General features: G+C 49.6%; 1 protein-coding gene across 5 annotated transcripts in view; it reads right to left on the minus strand.

Moving 5' to 3' along the window:
• EXOC6B (exocyst complex component 6B) overlaps positions 1–17,988 on the minus strand; it is a 368,403-nt gene that overhangs the window by 87,307 nt on the left and 263,108 nt on the right. For all 5 annotated transcript variants that reach the window (XM_075420231.1, XM_075420229.1, XM_075420230.1 and 2 more), the window contains 2 exons: positions 17,730–17,871; positions 2,737–2,810 (listed from right to left, as the gene is read on the minus strand). In XM_075420231.1, coding sequence (XP_075276346.1) covers positions 2,737–2,810; positions 17,730–17,871 — 216 coding nt within the window. The remainder of the gene's footprint in view (positions 1–2,736; positions 2,811–17,729; positions 17,872–17,988) is intronic.

Consider the following 17,988-nt stretch of genomic DNA (forward strand, 5'->3'; position numbering starts at 1 on the left):
TAATTTATTGTACTAAGAATTAATTTTGGCCATTCCGTTAAACTTCAATCATCCCACATTACTTTAAAAATTTTTCTCCTCTACAATTGCTCTGTAACAGCTAATACTGAAATACATTGGGAAGGGAGGGGGAAATCTCTTTAAATTCACTACTTACTCGGTGCATTTTTTGCCCAGGCATTTTTCCTCCCTACATAACCAAGCCAGACCGCTTCTGCCTGCTCATCCAAAGCCACACCAATTGACAGGACAGCTCCACGGTAAGTATAAACCTACCCGAGATATAAACCTGAAATTACTTGTAACATTTTGAGCAGCTTGTCTGGATTTCAGGTTGGAAAGCCTCTTTTACCAGCTATGCCGGAGTTCCTTCCCGGGCAAAGGAAAACAGCCAGAAACACAAACACTTTCTGGTGGGACCTTTTCCCCATTCATAGCTTTAAGTCAATATTGTGTTAACATTTAGCGTCTTAAGTGAAAGAATGCAATGTCCAAAGAGAACAAATTAAAAACAAGTTGAAGAACAAATTGAAGACCTCTCCTTGCTGTATCTTCATCCATCTGCCCTACCAGCTCTCCCCCGCTCCCAGGCCCTGTGCTGGAGCTGCTGTCCAACAAGAACCTCAAGTTCATCATGGCCTCAAGTTGCGTCAGGGGAGGTTTAGATTGGGTATTAGGAAAAATGTCTTTGCTGAAAGAGTGGTCAGGCATTGGCACAGGCTGCCCAGGGCAGTGGTGGAGTCCCCATCCCTGAAGGTTCAAAAAACGTGTAGATAAGGCACTTCAGGACATGGTTTAGTAGGTGTGGTGATGTTGGGTGGATGGTTGGACTCCATGATCTTAGAGGTCTTTTGCAGCCTATGATTCTATGATTCAATGAGACTTTGTCCATTATCTCTACAATACTTGGCATCAACAAGCATCCCTGTTATCCAGAAGATCTAGGACTGCTTGTCCTCACCTGAAACTCAACAGCCCAGAGCATCTCCAACCCCTAACATTCTATGATTCTGTGATTCTGTGATCTCTCCTTTCTCCTCGCAACATTCAGAAAAGCTGTTATTTCTAAATGCAAGAAAAGAAGTCAGGACTACCTTCCAAAACAAAGAAGAAAATGTTACGTATACAGAAGACCATTTGACAGAGGAGGAAGAATCGCAGAGGGCTACTGTGTAGCTTTCTCCTCGCCCGACCTGAATTCGTTTGGCTGCGTTTTGCACTTAGGAACCATACAAACATTTCACTGGCTCAGCCCAGCTGAACCTCACCGAGCGTTTTTAAGGCATTTCACCCTTCAAACAGCCACAGCTTTCCTCTTCAAAAATCCCCGCGTTCAAGTCTTCGTGCTTGGAAAAGGACCAAAGCCTCCACATTTCCTTATACCCAGGAGGCTGCAAGGGCGTTGTGTACCGCAGTCAATAAAGTGCCAAGAAGCTAATGAAGATGAAAGTGTCAACGCGTAGCTGTGATAACACACACCTTTCCCATGTCGCTATTTTGACCATTTTGCAAACAAATTTGGCAGTTGCTGTCAGGCCCAAGTCCGAAAAGCGAACGCGCGGCACCTCAACGTTATTACACTTCTTGCTGGTCTGCAGCAGTGTCATGGGATGACAGATTGCTCCCTGCACGTCAACTGGATTCAGAGAAGTTCTCAAACCCTTACGGGTTAAAAGCGGCTCCGGCATGAATCAGAGTCCCAGTGGTAAGGAGATCATCGATACAAGGGATTATGCAGATTTAAGAAATACCCTCGGCACCCAAAAGTTTTCAGAATGCAAACTATGTCAACCCTGAAAACAAGAGGCACTGCATCATGATGGCAGGAGGGACAAAGCCAGGGGGGTTTAACAGACAAAAAAAGATTGTTTTAATAGGAGAGAAGCATCAGTCATTGAGTCTTACTTCATTCAGACTTTCTATCCAACCCATCCATCTTCAGTGCCAAGAGATGACAGGACCACCTCACTTTTTCCCCCCAGCCTAGTATATCAATAATGCCCATTTCTACCCCAAACAAATGACTCGCTAGAATGGCCCTTTTCCCTAAACTGGCTTGCCAAGCCCCACAAATGCCTCAGTACCTGCTATGGTCAACTTGGCTCTAATGGGGCCCCCTCGAGAGGTGGACACCAATGGGTGGAGCCTTCCCCAATCATCTTCCCCAACAGCCACTTTGTCATTCATGGCTGGGGACCGTCTGCGGAAGAGGGGACCGGGGAAGGGGAGGGAGCCGAGCCAAAGACGGACACAAACGGGCGCACACACACTCATACCCTCCCCACACAAGCCCGAATGCAAATTCCTCCGCCCTCGCAGAACGCCTCTGCGGGCATTATCTGCGAACAAAAGTCCTCGAGGCGGGCGGTCTCTGCATCACTGCTCTCTCTGTTAGCACCACCTGCTTGGCGTCAGCCGGGAGAGCCGCCGAGTTATCTTTTTGCCGCGTCTGCAGAAGCCAACGGGAGCACAATGGACCCCATCGGCCAGGGTCAGGCATGGCTTTCTTTCTCGCCCCCTTACCACCAGCCCTTTTCACCTCCATCATCTCCAGGACCCTGGAGCGCTCAATAAGGAGGTGGCCTCGAGGCGCAGGAAGGAGGAGGAGGGGGGAAATATAGGTCTCTGGCGTAAATTACCGACGCCGTTTCCCCTCCTCTCCCTTTCCTTAAGACCTGATGGTCTTCAGTCACACATCTTAAAAGAAAAACAAAAAACAAAAACACAAAGACTTACTTGTCTCAAGTCGATGAAGGCCAACTGCAGCGTGTCCCCTTGGAACCCAGGCACTGGGCCGGATCTGGCAAACTCTGTGGGAAAGAAAAGAGGATAAAAAGCGCCTTTAACTAACCATGGACAGGGAGATTGGCAGACGGATGACAGGGAAGACAAGAGAGGCTGGGGGAGAGGAGGACCGCGCTTCTAAGGAGTCATGTCTCCCTCCCTTCAGCGTCTTTGTTCGCCCTTCAAAATTCGTGTCATCAAAACACCATTAATTCCACCGTCCTGACAGCAAGGAAACTGTACTAATTCGACCTGAAATTTATTCCCATGAGCCGTACTGGGCTTCAGAGTATTTGTTTTGTGAATGGACAAACAACTCGCCGAGAAGAAAGGGGGGGATGGGGGGTGGAAAAGTTTTTCCTCCCAACACAATAAAATCTTCAGCTGTGAAACTCCTTTCAGTTCCGAAAGCTATTTATATTTTAGGGCGCTGAAGGAATTTTCTAATTTCACGCCTGTCACCAGGCTCCATAAGCATTCATCAAAAAAATATGCCCAGCCGCATCATTAATTATTCGGCAGCAGATTATTTGCATTATCTGGTATGGCGCGCTATTGCCAGCGTACAGTCACCCCAAATGGGAAGAATCGCGGCCATTATGTCGCATATTTATTGATGTTGGATGAAGACATCTGACAGCTGAATAACGTTGGCTTCTAAAGCAAAGAGAATATTTCCAAGGCCATACTTACCACCTTCCAGTGTAATCTGGCCAAAATTTCATACTTAAGTCATTTATTTTTCTTCTAACCCATTATTTAAACCAAGTCTAACACCACTGAGGGGGACTTGAATGAATCCACGTTAGAGGACCTTAGCTCTTCCATGCCATTTAACAGCTTTTACTCGGTAGCGATCATGAAGCCGACGACTGCACCTATTCACGTGTCTTTCAAAGACATGCCTGAGCTTGATTTTACCCACCCTCACTTAATTTTTACCCTCTTTAATTACAGCTTTATCTCTGCTCTCCATGCAACTTTCATCACCAAAGGGACCTAATTTGTGAAGCCACAACTCAACATCACAAGAGACTCAAGAAGGAGCCTCTGCCTTCAGCTGAATTTTGTTGCTCCTGCAGACGCTGAAGATGCTGCACGCTGGAATGAAATGTTTTCTTGAGACACAACTGAGTGTGATGGCAGAATGGAAGAAGAGACAGAAATTATACACCAACCTTCAGATTTTTAAGTTATGTATGGCCCATTATCGCCCAACTGTTCTGGTTTTTACCATAGAAGAACCTTCAAAACAGCTCCTGCAGCTTCACAAAGCTGAGGACTAAGGACGGCTCGGCAATAAGGAAGAAGGATTTTGCCTTCTGTCTCCACGACTGCACCGAGGTACTAAAGGACAAAGCCTGTCCTGTCCTTAAACGCCAAGCAGAGTCATTTCTTGACATATGGCCTTCTCCTTGAATGCTTCTCCTTCCAAAAGTTCTCTCATTTTCGAGTGAATGCCACAAAAGAAGGAAAACAAATCATCACAGTTCTATTTTTAAGGACTTCCTATAGCAGCCTGGTCAACTGAGCAGTCCCCATGGCTCTAACGAGATGAGACTGATGAATTAGACATTGAGATTCAGCCCTGCTCCTCAACCGCCTTGTTTCTGGAAACCAGAGAGGGGTTATTTGTCAGCTTTTTAGCTCCATATTCCATTACAACCTTGGGATGGAGAACATCCTTCAGCACTGACACAGGTACCTCCAGGGGCGCAGCGGCCAGTTTCAGGCATCCACAGCTTTGCTTTTTAATATTTTCAGATGCCAGAAGAACTCTAAGATTGAAACCATCACTCATCCTTGCAGTGATCACTCAAGTGACAACTGCTGCAGGACAATAACGAACACAGTGGTAAACCCATTACTTATATCCAACGCTACTACTAGAAACGACTAATAAAAAATAAAGAGAGAAAGTATGTATGTGACTGTTCACATTTAGATTTTGGATAGGAAAAGCATGAAATGAAGCCAGGAGAAACCATCCATGGTTGTGCCTATGGGCCGTTGGCCTCTTTTGTGCAGGACAGGACCAAAGAAAGATGGGAGCTGCTCAGCTTCCAGCCAGTTTCACTGACCAATGCTGCAATCTTTAGGTTGCAAACAGACTCATAGAATCACAGAATGGTAAGGGTTGGAAGGGACCTTGAAGATCATCTGGTTCCTACCCCCTGCCATGAGCAGGGACATCTTCCACCAGACCAGGTTGCTCAGAGCTCCATCCAACCTGGCCTTGAACCCTGCCAGGGAGGGGGCAGCCACAGCTTCTCTGGGCAGCCTGGGCCAGGGTTTCACCACCCTCATGGGGAAGAATTTCTTCCTAATATCTCATCTAAATCTGCCCTCTTTTAGTCCAAACTGAGTTTACATTCAACTCTCAAAAACTTTTTCTAATTAACTCTAACTGTAAAGTCATCTTAATGTACGTTTGCTATAAAATTTGACTGTAGCTTGCCCATGCCAGCACGCAAGGGAGGACTAACGCAAGCTTTCCGACTCTGATCTGCAAGGCATAAATCATCTTTACACATTCGCTGTACACCCCACTGTCTCATCTGGAAAAATTATCCCCAAAGCCACATCAATCCTAAAACACCCCCACTCTGGAAAAGCACGTACCTGAGAAGCTAAAAACTTTGAGACATGAGAAGCAGCATTTGAGCATCCTCTCGAGAGACGAAACTGCCCTTGGGCAGCTCGGTGTCACAGACGTCCCTGGGTTGAGGTACCCAACAAACTGGCTGAACCGCTACGTCCTACGCTCTAAGGATGGGGTCACATCATGTTACCAATTATATTTGAAGAAACACTGGAAAATGGGAAGCCTGAAAGGACTGCAATGAAAGAAAATTTCTATTTTGGATTTAAGGGCTTCGCAGCTGCTAGGAATCGATTTAGAAGCACACACAGAGTTGTGAAATTTAAGATCTTCCCAAAAGCAGGAATTTCAAATCCTCATGAGAAAATGCCTGTGGCTGGGTCTTGAGTTTTTTTTTCACAAGACTCGTGAATTTATCACTACTGTCATCTGCTCATGAGCAAACCGAGACAGATTTCATCCCAAGACACGGCTGCTCGTTAGCAGCTCACCTGTAGCCGGCCCTTGCTAAGGAACCGTAGGGGAGCAAAGCTGGGAGAGCTACGGAGCGACGCTGCCCTTCAACGCCGCGCATGACGATGACGGTCACGCATCAACCCAACGTGTGCTTGAGCAGTAACTCCCACCAAAAGTAGGGACTGGAGTCTCCACCGCACTAATCACGCACTTGATGTCCAAGAAGTGAAACGGCGTATGAGATCTTATTTATATTACGGAAGAAATGAGAGCAAGAATACGGCTCAGAGGCCAGAAGAAAGCTGCTCCAGCTCTTGGCTGCAAGGAGCCCGAAGAGGAATGAATGCAACGCTTCACCCCACGGCTGTTATAAAAATAGCCGCACCTTCTGTAACCGTAGGTCACATTTTACATACCAATGCCACAAACTTCTTTTGAAGGAGGAATGAGCAAAGTCTTCAAGAAAAATAAAGAAACAAAGATGAGAACAGAGCTTTAGAGGAAAGACACAGCCAGTTCTTCTTGGTTTTTAATCTCTTCAACCAGATTTCAGGATAATTTTCTCGGCGCGACCAAGCACAGTGCTGGCCTCGGTACTGTCGGATTCCTTCATTGTACGGTCTCCACCACCACGGCGAGCGGCAAACAGAGCAAGCCGCCTTCAGTACAGCCCCTCGAGCAGAAAATCACGAGAGAATAGAGCAGATCAGTATGCGGCTGTTTGTACGAAGCATTTAGCCAGGCTAAAGGGTTGAGGGGCTTGTGTTCAGGCCAAAAAAGTAACGTCTGTGCAAGGTCTACAGGCCTGGGCCACCCAGGGCAGGTCACAGGGGGACTCTAACCCCGCTTCCAAAACATTTCACCGATGAAAGAATCAAGGAACAGGAACCGTTAAGCCCTTTACAATGAACAAAGAATAAAGAGTTCAAACGCACACCAGAAAAGAGACATCCACTGTAAATTAATTATACAGAACGGGCGAATCTCTTTTGGTACACTGTCCACAGCGACGCACAGAGGGACGGAGTCTTACACGTATCGTGCGGCTCAAACACAGCTGGCAACTTCATTCCTCAAACAGATCATTTTGAGGGTAAATTTTTCTCTAAATTACACGACACCACCAGAATCCATGATGGCAGACCTGCGGGATCGAGGTTACAGCGGCTCCTGCTGAGGGGAACCTGGACAACCCACTTGCGGTTGCATCAGCCATGAACAAGACTTTGTGTTTGGGGAAACAATCATCTCAGCATTCCTCGATGAAGAATGGAGGTCTCCAAGTCACCTTCCTTAGACAAACCCTTGGAAGACTATCTTAGAAAAGCCAAGTGCCAAGACCTCTCGTCCCTTACCCAGAGGCACAAAATGACACCCTGAGGACACCCAAGCTGAAGAACAAATCTCTGCGTGGACTCTGGAGAAGCTCACAGGAGAAAAAAGGCGAGAACTGAATGGTAGGAACTGAGACAAGAGGAACAGAGAGAAGATCCCAGTTTCCATATTGAGCTTATATTTCACCCACACCATTCCCACACAGCCCTGCTTTGAAGCTGTTCCCCATTAAAGGCCGAATTATCAAAGCTCATCCCCATCTGGGGAATTCCAGAGAGCTGCGGGGAGAGGGAGGAATTACCCAAAATACACTGAACTGGGTCAGATCAAATAAAAATTTCTACTCCTCTCCGTCATTTGTTCCTCTGATGGAACAAAGATGAGCTTGGAGTCCTGTTCGTGCGAAGAAACGAGTGGTTCCAGGGGCCGTGATGGTCCACTGGCAGGGCTGAGGAGCATCCACAGTCCCAGAGAGGAACTCCTCACTGCTGGACTACTTCATGTTTTCAAGTAGAAGGAAAGGAAGCTCTTCAGAAGAAACTGTATGAGATGCATGCCAAAAAATCTGGTCCCTGCCAATCCGTAGGACAGGTCTACAGAATCAAGTTACAGATCTATACAGGTCCCCAGACTCATAACCGAAGATGTATAATGGATGTCACTTAGCAGATGTGAAGTTCTCAGCTCCATTAAAATACTAATACTAGGAAAAGTGGAACGTACGCATCTCACCATCAGCTCATTCGAGCTGCAAAGGTTGACGAGCATCAACACTGTGTGTCCATGACGAGTGGGGAAGGGAAGGTGGGTGCAGAGCTAAGGAACTGTGCACTCCTAGAACTGCTTAAACAAAATTAGGTGTGGACAGAGGGGTCTTCTCTTCCTAGAGCTGCAAAGGACTGTAAGGATGGGTAAATAAATACCAGTGGGTATCCTGGTAACAAAGGAGAACATGGGAAGGTGTTGGAGATGGCGGATATCCAACTGTTGCAGCAGACAGCAGAAATTGGAGGGAAAAGGACAGGAGAGGCTGAGATGACACCATAGCATTAGCAACAGGTTTACACAGGAGACAGAAGAGAAAGAGGGCATAGACAGCAACACTAAGCTAACACGCTGAAGGAGACCACGTGATGGATTATAGGACGGATGAAGGGAGACTCTAAGGCAGAAATCAGAAGACGGCTAGAGATGGCAGAAGCAGGCAGGAGGTCTCAGTTCAGGGGCAAAGTGAAATGCCTGGAGAGACGTTCATTCCTCTCTAGACGCCATGCAAACTCTCCGGATCTGCTCCAGCCAGGCTTGCAAAGACTACTTCAGCACCATGCTAAAGTAGGGAGCATTGTCCAAACACTTCCCACCAACTTGTAACCAAAAAGGACATGTTTTTTGATGGCTCATTGATGGGGAGTCATGCGTTTCTCCTCCATGCATATTTATACGCACTAATTCACCGGGCATCGCTCTCTTTGCCACTGCGAGTACGTTGCAACCTCTACGAAAGGTCAGCTGAGGGAAACGAAGGCAGCAATAAATAAATTAATAATATGCCCAGGGCAACAAATCCAGAGAGAAATACGAGAGGATAAATCTAAGTGCAGGAAAGCGGCAGAGCCGTGGACCAGAGGCTCCCGTTTCCATGCCCTCTGTCACTCGGTGCACCAATAATTTACCCTTCCCGTTTCAGGAAGCACGTACGGCAGCGCTCGGAAGACAGCTCTGCTGTCAGAACAAATCACCCCACTCCATCTTAACAGCAGGAAAATGCAAAGTTTTGCTTCGCAATGAGGGCTGAGCTTTGACAGGTAAAGAGGTTGGGAGGGAAGCGATCCTCTCCTCTCGTCCTCCAGGGAACGGCGCAGGTCACCGGCATGACGAGCAACAGCGAGGCCTGGGTACGGCACCGGGCACACAGAGGGTCTGCAGGTTCCTGGGGATGACCTGAAAGACGTGCTAGCACGGGCTTGCTCCACAATCAAAAGGTGTTCTTTCACTGAAACCCAGCATGGCAGGGGTTGGAAGGGACCTCTGGGGGTCACCCAGCCCAACCCCCTGCCCAAGCAGGGTCACCCAGAGCAGGCTGCACAGCACCGTGGCCAGGGGGGGCTGGAATATCTCCAGAGAAGGAGACTCCACAGCCTCCCTGGGCAGCCTGGGCCAGGGCTCCGGCACCCTCAGAGGGAAGAAGTTCTTCCTTGGGTTCAGCTGGAACTTCCTCTGCTTCACTTTGTGCCCGTTGCCCCTTGTCCTGTCGCTGGGCACCACTGGAAAGAGTCTGGCCCTACCCTGCAGATATTTATAGGCATTTATAAGGTCTTCTCTTCTCCAGGATGAACAAGCCCAGCTCCCTCAGCCTCTCCTCGAAGGGGAGATGCTCCAGTCCCCTCCTCATCCTCGTAGCCCTCCGCTGCACTCTCTCCAGTAGCTCCTCGAGCCATCCGTGTGGGCAGCTCTTGCAACCGTGTATCTGGGACAGTCTAGGACACTAAGGGCACTGGATTCAACAGGCAGCAGCTTTCTAAGCTGCCAAAACCCATAACCTGGTGCAGTCGTGCACCCATACACTAAATACACCCACGCACGCTGGAAGCTCAGCACCCTTTTGCCAGAATTCCTGTTTTTCTTGCCGCTTGGCCCCGCTCCAGGTTGCGATGTTCCGGGATGCGGTGCCAACCCACGACCCCGGGCCAGCCCTGCAGAGGGAACGCAAGGGAGGGAGCCGTGTTTGTTCCTGACGTGCGCAACGAAGCATTATCGAGCGCTACGACGAGCTGAAATTTAGGGAAGAAAAGTCACCAGGAGGGAAACCAGGGATGCTGAAACAGCAGGAGAATCTGACCATGCTGCGGTGGAGGAAAGCAGCCTCCCACGGAGCAGAGCATCCCCAGAGCAGATCACAGAATCACAGAATCACAGAATGGTAGGGGTTGGAAGGGACCTCTGTGGGTCATCTAGTCCAACCTCCTGCCGAAGCAGGGTCACCTACAGCAGGCTGCACAGGACCTTGTCCAGGCAGGTCTTGAATATCTCCAGAGAAGGAGACTCCATCTCCACGAGGCTTCGTCGTGGATGTCCCAGCCGTGGGAGGCAGAGGAAGAGCAGTCCCAGCCCGTGGCGAAGGAGCATCTGTGTGATGAGTGCTGCAGGACAGGGCAGACACCGGAGCCAGCACGGGGGGAAAACGGCCAATTTTCTGAGCGAGACTTGGCTCCAAAACAAAGGTTGGAAACCCCTGGCTTGGAGGACACGGCCTTCAGGCACTGCAAGGCAGGTGGCAAACTCACCCACGACCTGGCGTGCCTCTTCCCTGCTCTTTCATCAGCTTCATCTGCCACCCACCTACCATCATCGACTGCCGTCGCTCCAGCCTGCAAACTCCTACAAGCCCAATATGGCAGTGTAAGGAGTCCCGACCAACCATCTGAACCACAGCCATGGTCCTTTCACACCATCACAACCCAGGATGCACACAATGTAGCTCTGACCTTCGTCATGGGCTAATAAAAGTTGTTGCCTCCATGGGTGAGGAGCTCACACATGTGGTTACCACCAGCTCAGCCAGCACAGATACACCACCAGCTGCAGCAACTCAACCCTACGTATGAGCCCTGTGCCTCGGGAGGATCTGCGGCTCTAATTTCTTTTAAACCTGTGTCTTATCTTTTTAAGCACGCATCTGGGTGGCACGGAGAGGCACCTGACTGAGATTGTCAGCCACTCATGTAATAAAGAGCTATCACGTATTGCAGGATCTGAAGAATCATGGAATCTTTTAGGTTGGAAAGGACCCTTAAGGTCATCAAGTCTAACTGTTAACCTAACACCACCAAGTCCACCAGTAAAGCAAGTTCTTAAATGCCACATCTATACACCTTTTAACACCTCCAGGGATGGGGACTCCACCACCACCCTGGGCAGCCTGGTCCAATGCCTGACCACTCTTTCAGGAAAGATATTTTTCCTAATATCCAATCTGAACCTCCCCTGACACAACTTGAGGCCATTGACTCTTGTCCTCTTGCTGGTTACCTGGAAGATGAGACCAACCCCACCTCACTACACCCTCCTGTCAGGTAGTTGTAGAGAGCGAGAAGGTCTCCCCTCAGCCTCCTCTTCTCCAGACTGAACAGCCCCAGCTCCCTCAGCCGCTCCTCATCAGACTTGTTCTCCAGACCCTTCACCACCTCGTTGCTCCTCTTTGGTCACGCTCCAGCATCTCAATGTCCTTCTTGGAGTGAGGGGCCCAAAACTGAACACAGGATTCGAGGTGCATCAAGAGAAGAGCACCAGTGGCATGGAGAGTCCTCTTCTGACGTGACCTGCTCAAGCCTTTCCCTCTGCTCGTCGCAACGTCCCCTTTTCTCCCCCAGAATATGAGCTTTCGCTGGTGCATTGTGGCAGGATGGATACCAGCAAGCACACAGTGCAATAACCTAAAATCGGGGAGTTTGGCCTCAAAACCACCGTGCTCACCGCTAGCACCCTGCACGCTGATCCCCGCTGGGCTGCAGGTGGGAAGGACATCGGGCAGGGCTTGCACGGTGCAAACGGCCCGCGCTCGAGGGAGAGGACTCGGCGTGGTGGGCAGACCCCGGCGTCTTACACAAATAATGGGATTTCCACGTGAGAAAGTCCTCGGAGCCAGGTAACGCGGCCAAGGAGGCGGCGAACGGCTGCGCCGGGACCCGTAGCGGCACATTTTGGCACGCTCCGGCGTTGGGCTGGAGATTCCCCAAACTGGCCGAGACATCTGCGTTTCCTATTGACTGCCCCCAGGAGCAGGCTGAACAAAAATTGGGAGTTTAATGAAATTTTAAATATAATTTTTACGGCGCTTTTAATTTCTCATAAAGCAGCAGTTAAAAGACTTTAGAGATTACGGAATTGCTTATTTTATGATCTAAGTATTGTAAAAACAATCCGCCTTGACCAACTGCTGGAATCGGTTACGTAGCTGGGAAACACTTTCGTAGGAGCGAGAGCAGCCCCTTTTCTTTCTGCTTTTTCGGTCGTAATCTCCAGATCTGGGTTTTTACATTTGATTCCCACTACCTCTGAGGTACAGGAGATATGGAAAAAAAAAAAAACATATATATATACCAGCACCAGGAGGTCCAAAAAACAGTAGAGAACTGGGTTATAAGGCACACAGTAATTACAAAAACCACACAGCACACACTGTTCAATCTTGGGTCATGGACGTATTCTGGAAGACAGCAAACCCATTTTAAAAAGCAAATGCCTACTCTGACAAAAAAACATCACCTCCTCCTTTTACAGGTTCACAGAAATATTTGTGTTGGGTGTTTTTGTTGTCTCCAGAGTTGCTGGGTTTTTTTTTTCCCTCTTCTCAAGCAGGCTCGTTGGGCTGGAGCCAGAACTCACTCCTAAATTGAGACATAATTAGATGTGCCCTACTGTGCCTTTCTGGGCAATTCATTGAACCTCTATGCCTCCTTACACTTCAGATTGAAATAAAGAGGTGAGAGAACCTCTCTTGACCACATAAAGAAAGAGCTATGCAAAACCAAGCAATAAGAACAAGAGGTACAACTAATACCTGGCCAACGACAGGCGCTTTAAAAATGACTTTTGCCCTCCCCTGGACGTCAACCGTGCCATCCACGCACACACGTCACTGTAAACCTGCACCAAAAGACTTTCAAACCTTCCATACACCTCTTGGCTGTGTTGCCATCCAGCGACACCTGGACAGGCTGGAGAGTTGGGTGCAGAGGAACGTGATGAAGTTCAACAAGGACAAGGGCAGGGTCCTGCACCTGGGGAGGAACAACCCCAGGCACCAGTACAGGCTGGGGTGGACCTGCTGGAGAGCAACTCTGTGGAGAGGGACTGGGAGTGCTGGGGGATGACAGGGTGACCCTGAGCCAGCAGCGTGCCCTGGGTGCCAAGAAGGCCAATGGGATCCTGGGGTGCATCAAGAGGAGTGTGGGCAGCAGGGCGAGGGAGGTTCTCCTGCCCCTCTGCTCTGCCCTGCCCTGGGGAGGCCCCATCTGGAGTCCTGTGTCCAGTTCTGGGCTCCCCAGTTCAAGAAAGATGAGAAGCTACTGGAGAGAGTCCAGCGAAGGGCTACGAGGATGAGGAGGGGACTGGAGCATCTCTCCTACGAGGAGAGGCTGAGGGAGCTGGGCTTGTCCAGCCTGGAGAAGAGAAGGCTGAGAGGGGACCTTCGAAATGCCTCTAAATATCTGCAGGGTGGGGGTCAGGAGGATGAGGCCAGACTCTTTCCAGTGGTGCCCAGTGACAGGACAAGGGGCAACGGGCACAAACTGAAGCAGAGAAAGCTCCAGCTGAAGATGAGGAAGAACTTCTTCCCTGTGAGGGTGACGGAGCCCTGGCCCAGGCTGCCCAGGGAGGCTGTGGAGTCTCCTTCTCTGGAGATATTCCAGCCCCGCCTGGACGCGGTGCTGTGCAGCCTGCTGTGGGTGACCCTGCTTGGGCAGGGGGTTGGGCTGGGTGACCCACAGAGGGCCCTGCCAACCCCGACCATGCTGGGATTCTGTGATTCTGTGAAAACAGCTTTTTGCTGGGAAAAAAAGACAATGTCCAACCTCGACAGGCAGGGTAGGCACCTTGCGTCTGCGCGAGGGCTTCGTCCAGCCGCAGGCTCCAGCATCGCGGTCACGTTGGGGGGCTAACACCACAGGAAAACAGCTCCCATTTGTCCCAGGTTTCTCTCACCCCAAGCAACCTAACAGGATTTTTACAACAGCTCCGCTCTTTCCTGCCTCTTTCACACCAAAAATGCTGCTGACGTATACAGGACTATTCATATGACCAAGACACCCAAGATCTGGCTCTTCATGTTTATTTAATTTACTACTTCTTCCCAGTCCTCTGAAAGCTTTCTTTTTGAAGGTCGTAAAATTAATAAACTGTATATTTTGCACTTTGAAGATGCAAAACAAGCACATTTCCATGGAGGGGGGTATTTATGGTGCAGGGAAGGGGTCCCATCACGACCTCCTGCTTCTCCAGAGCACCACCCGGGCTTGCGCGTGCCTGGTGCCAAACCTCAGCCTGACGCAATGGTTCACGCAGCCATACCCTTTTCACGCCGATGGGATTGCAGCTCATTTATAAATCAGGAAATATTTTTATGAACCTATAAGTCTCGAGAACCTATCTACGGGTGTCTTGTTTCAAGCCCATGTCTCCTTTTTTTTTAACCTCTACAGTTGTTACCTAGTGTACATATAAACACATGTTCTTCTAATGTGCATTATATCTACTCTGACGGAGAGAAAATTATCTGCACTGCCTTCAAACCATGCCTAATATATGTCCAAGTCCTGTCATTAATTTGCCTCGCCACTCTCTTCACCAGCTTATACCTTTGGCATTCACAAGAGACTTAATCAAAAGCCCAATAAATTCCGGGATCAAAACTCTGAAGTCCCGTTCCTGCCGCACAGAACTCGCTGGAAGTGCTCCAAACAGCTATAAAATCCTATTTTAATATGATAAGTGCATGCTAAAGCTGCTAAACTAGGTAAGGCTTGGGGGTCTGGAGGCAGAGACATGAAGTCAAATATGCAACTGGTATAATATGGATGCTGAGATTCGCACCTGCGCCTTCAGGTAAAGGACAAAAAACCCAAACAAAACCCTTGAGAATCACAGAATCACAGAGTGGTCGGGGTTGGCAGGGACCTCTGTGGGTCACCCAGCCCAACCCCCTGCCCAAGCAGGGTCACCCAGAGCAGGCTGCACAGCACCGCGGCCAGGCGGGGCTGGAATATCTCCAGAGAAGGAGACTCCACAACCTCCCTGGGCAGCCTGGGCCAGGGCTCCGGCACCCTCAGAGGGAAGAAGTTCTTCCTCATCTTCAGCTGGAGCTTCCTCGGCTTCAGTTTGTGCCCGTTGCCCCTTGTCCTGTCACTGGGCACCACTGGAAAGAGTCTGGCCCCGTCCTCCTGACCCCCACCCTGCAGATATTTAGAGGCATTTCGAAGGTCCCCTCTCAGCCTTCTCTTCTCCAGGCTGAACAAGCCCAGCTCCCTCAGCCTCTCCTCGTAGGAGAGATGCTCCAGTCCCCTCCTCATCCTCGTAGCCCTGCGCTGGACTCTCTCCAGTAGCTCCTCATCTTCCTTGAAGTGGGGAGCCCAGCACTGGACACAGCACTGCAGATGGGGCCTCCCCAGGGCAGAGTAGAGGGGGAGAAGAACCTCCCTCGACCTGCTGGCCACACTCCTCTTGATGCACCCCAGGATCCCCTTGGCCTTCTTGGCACCCAGGGCACGCTGCTGGCTCATGGTCACCCTGTCGTCCCCCAGCACTCCCAGTCCCTCTCCACAGAGTTGCTCTCCAGCAGGTCCGCCCCAGCCTGTCCTGGTGCCTGGGGTTGTTCCTCCCCAGGTGCAGGACCCTGCCCTTGTCCTTGTTGAATTTCATCAGGTGGAACTGAAACATATTTTCTGAATATACCAGTTCACTCTTGAGACTGGCTTTTCTTAAAAATGAAATCTTCACACACTGCTTCTCAAAACTAGAACTAAAGTTATCCCTGGTGCCAGACAAACCTGCAGGGACGAGGGAATGAATTTTTCTGCCAAAAAGGAAGACGATGACTTTGTCTGGGTTTGCTGTTCCGGAGGCTGACAGTGATGGATCGGGAGGTTACAGCACCGGCATCCGTCTCCATTCCCTGCCCGCGACGGCACCTCTGGCCGGGGCCGGGGAGGCCGGTCGCCTGCCCTGCCACTCAGCCTGGCGTCACCCGCTCTTCAGTGTCTGAGTGCTCCGGGGTTTGTCTCGCCAAACAACTGGAATTTAAGGAGTCATGCTTTTAAACCCGATCTTAAATGTCATCTGTTTTACTTAGCATCAGGGGCTTTTAGGGAAGAGATGCTGTTTAGTGATCCATGCTATCGACGGGGCAGAAAACGGCAGGGTTACGAGCCCGTCTGCCGCCAAAAGAGAAAGAAGGAACCTCTTCTTCATGAGCAATGCTCCCTGTTATCCTCAGCAACATCGCCTGTCCCTCTGTGGACACCGACTGGCAACACAGCCGCGGCCGGCACAGCCCCGACACGCTGACGGGACACAAATTGGACAGCAAGAATTCAGGGCTCTGAATGAAAAATCAGGCATCGCTTGCATTTCGACACGTGATATAGCTGCAAATTTTGGATACGATTGATTAACCAGGGATCCTTCTCCCAGGATACACAGCTGAGTGCTGCAAATCAGCAAAAGGACGTTAAAAAATAAAAATACACTCCCAACAAAACATGAAAAATCTTCCTGGGTGATCTTTCTGAGAAATTAAGTTTGATCTCGCTATCGATGAGCGCAGCTGAACTAAAACACGCTCAGCGAAACGTTTTACAAAGTGTGGAAGAACATCCTGCGACTGCCAAGTGCAGGATGAAACCATCCCAACGGACTTCATGGAGCTATCAGAGCCAGGAGCAGCAAACTCCCAGCTCTTCAGGCTCTGATACCCTTCACGCTGAGGCCAGGGACTACTTCGCTGTGGGGTTTAACAGGAGCCACATTGGGCCAAAGAGTGCTTCAGAAGATGCTGCAGTAAACAAGTTCATTGTGTTCTAAACAAGGTACATCGCCATCTCCACATCAACCCAGAAAGCCAAGAAGGTGGGTATTTGGCAAAAAAAATAAAAAAGCTTCCCCCAAATACTTTATTCTTTCTGGAAATAAAGGATTTCTTGAATTCTTTATCAACCCTACCAAGCTCTGTGCTTTCCACAGCCACAGTCGCTAATCCATCCCAGTATTAGTCCCAATAATAAATCCATCCCCCTCACAAGGAAGACCGGTTCCTGTGCAGAAGTGTGTTTGCTTTGCTTTAGCTTAATTATTAAAATAAGAAGAAAAAAAGCATTTTTTCAGTTTTGTGCTATGTTTTTTCAACCCTTCTGTTGAGCATGAGAACAAGCAACTTGAGGGAAACCTGAGGACTTCAGAGCTAATTCAGGTGCAAGCTAGATGAACCATGATGAGCCTGGTTGAGAGCAAAGCCACGGTGCTGGCCCGGCGATGCTCCACACACACCTCTGAATAGATGCAGTTATTTTGTCGCAAGACATCTCTTTTCCAGAACAGTAACTTTGCAAAAAGGGTTTGCTTTGAGAAAAAATTCCCTGCAGCAGATAGAGAAGACAAACAGGCGAGGTCAGGAGAGGACCAGAACTTCTTAAGAACATGAGCCAGTTATTGTTTTCAGAAACAGTCATTAGTAAACTGATTTTTGTTAGCTCTTCTCGTGTTTTACCCACTCTAACCCCTCCTATTCTTAAAATACTCCATCTCAAGTAGCAGGGATGGTCTGGAAAGCATCAAGGCGGCATTAAAGAGAAAAAGGAAGAGTAAAGCTTTGATCTGTTAAGAGTTTACCAGGCTGCTTCTGCCCTGAAGACATCACCAAGAGCCACCGTGGACAGCCCCAGCGAGCTCTGCAGGCGTTCACCAGCCCCAAATCCTTGGCATCCCTAAAAGCCCTGGCTCGGGTCCCGACACGCAAACGGGCCAAGCGAGACGTGGAAAACGAGACGGTTTTGCATCTTACGTTCGCACTCCTCCACGTCCAGGTTGAACTGCTGCAAGGCGCCCAGCGTCAGCTGTCGCACTTCGGCTTCCAGCAGCAGCTGCATCAGCGAGGTGGACAGGTGCTTGCACGCCGACATGCAAGCCGTCTGCGCCACCTTCCCCTGCAAGAGAAAAGGGAGACTCGGTCAGGCCAGCGAGCACAAAATGGGAGAGGAACTTCTTCAGCCCAAGACTCGCCAGTCCAACCTCTGTAACGTCTCCTGTCTGCTACGGGACCT

Source organism: Opisthocomus hoazin, chromosome 5 (genome assembly GCF_030867145.1).
Source record: "Opisthocomus hoazin isolate bOpiHoa1 chromosome 5, bOpiHoa1.hap1, whole genome shotgun sequence".
In the NCBI taxonomy this organism is placed as follows: Eukaryota; Metazoa; Chordata; class Aves; order Opisthocomiformes; family Opisthocomidae; genus Opisthocomus; species Opisthocomus hoazin.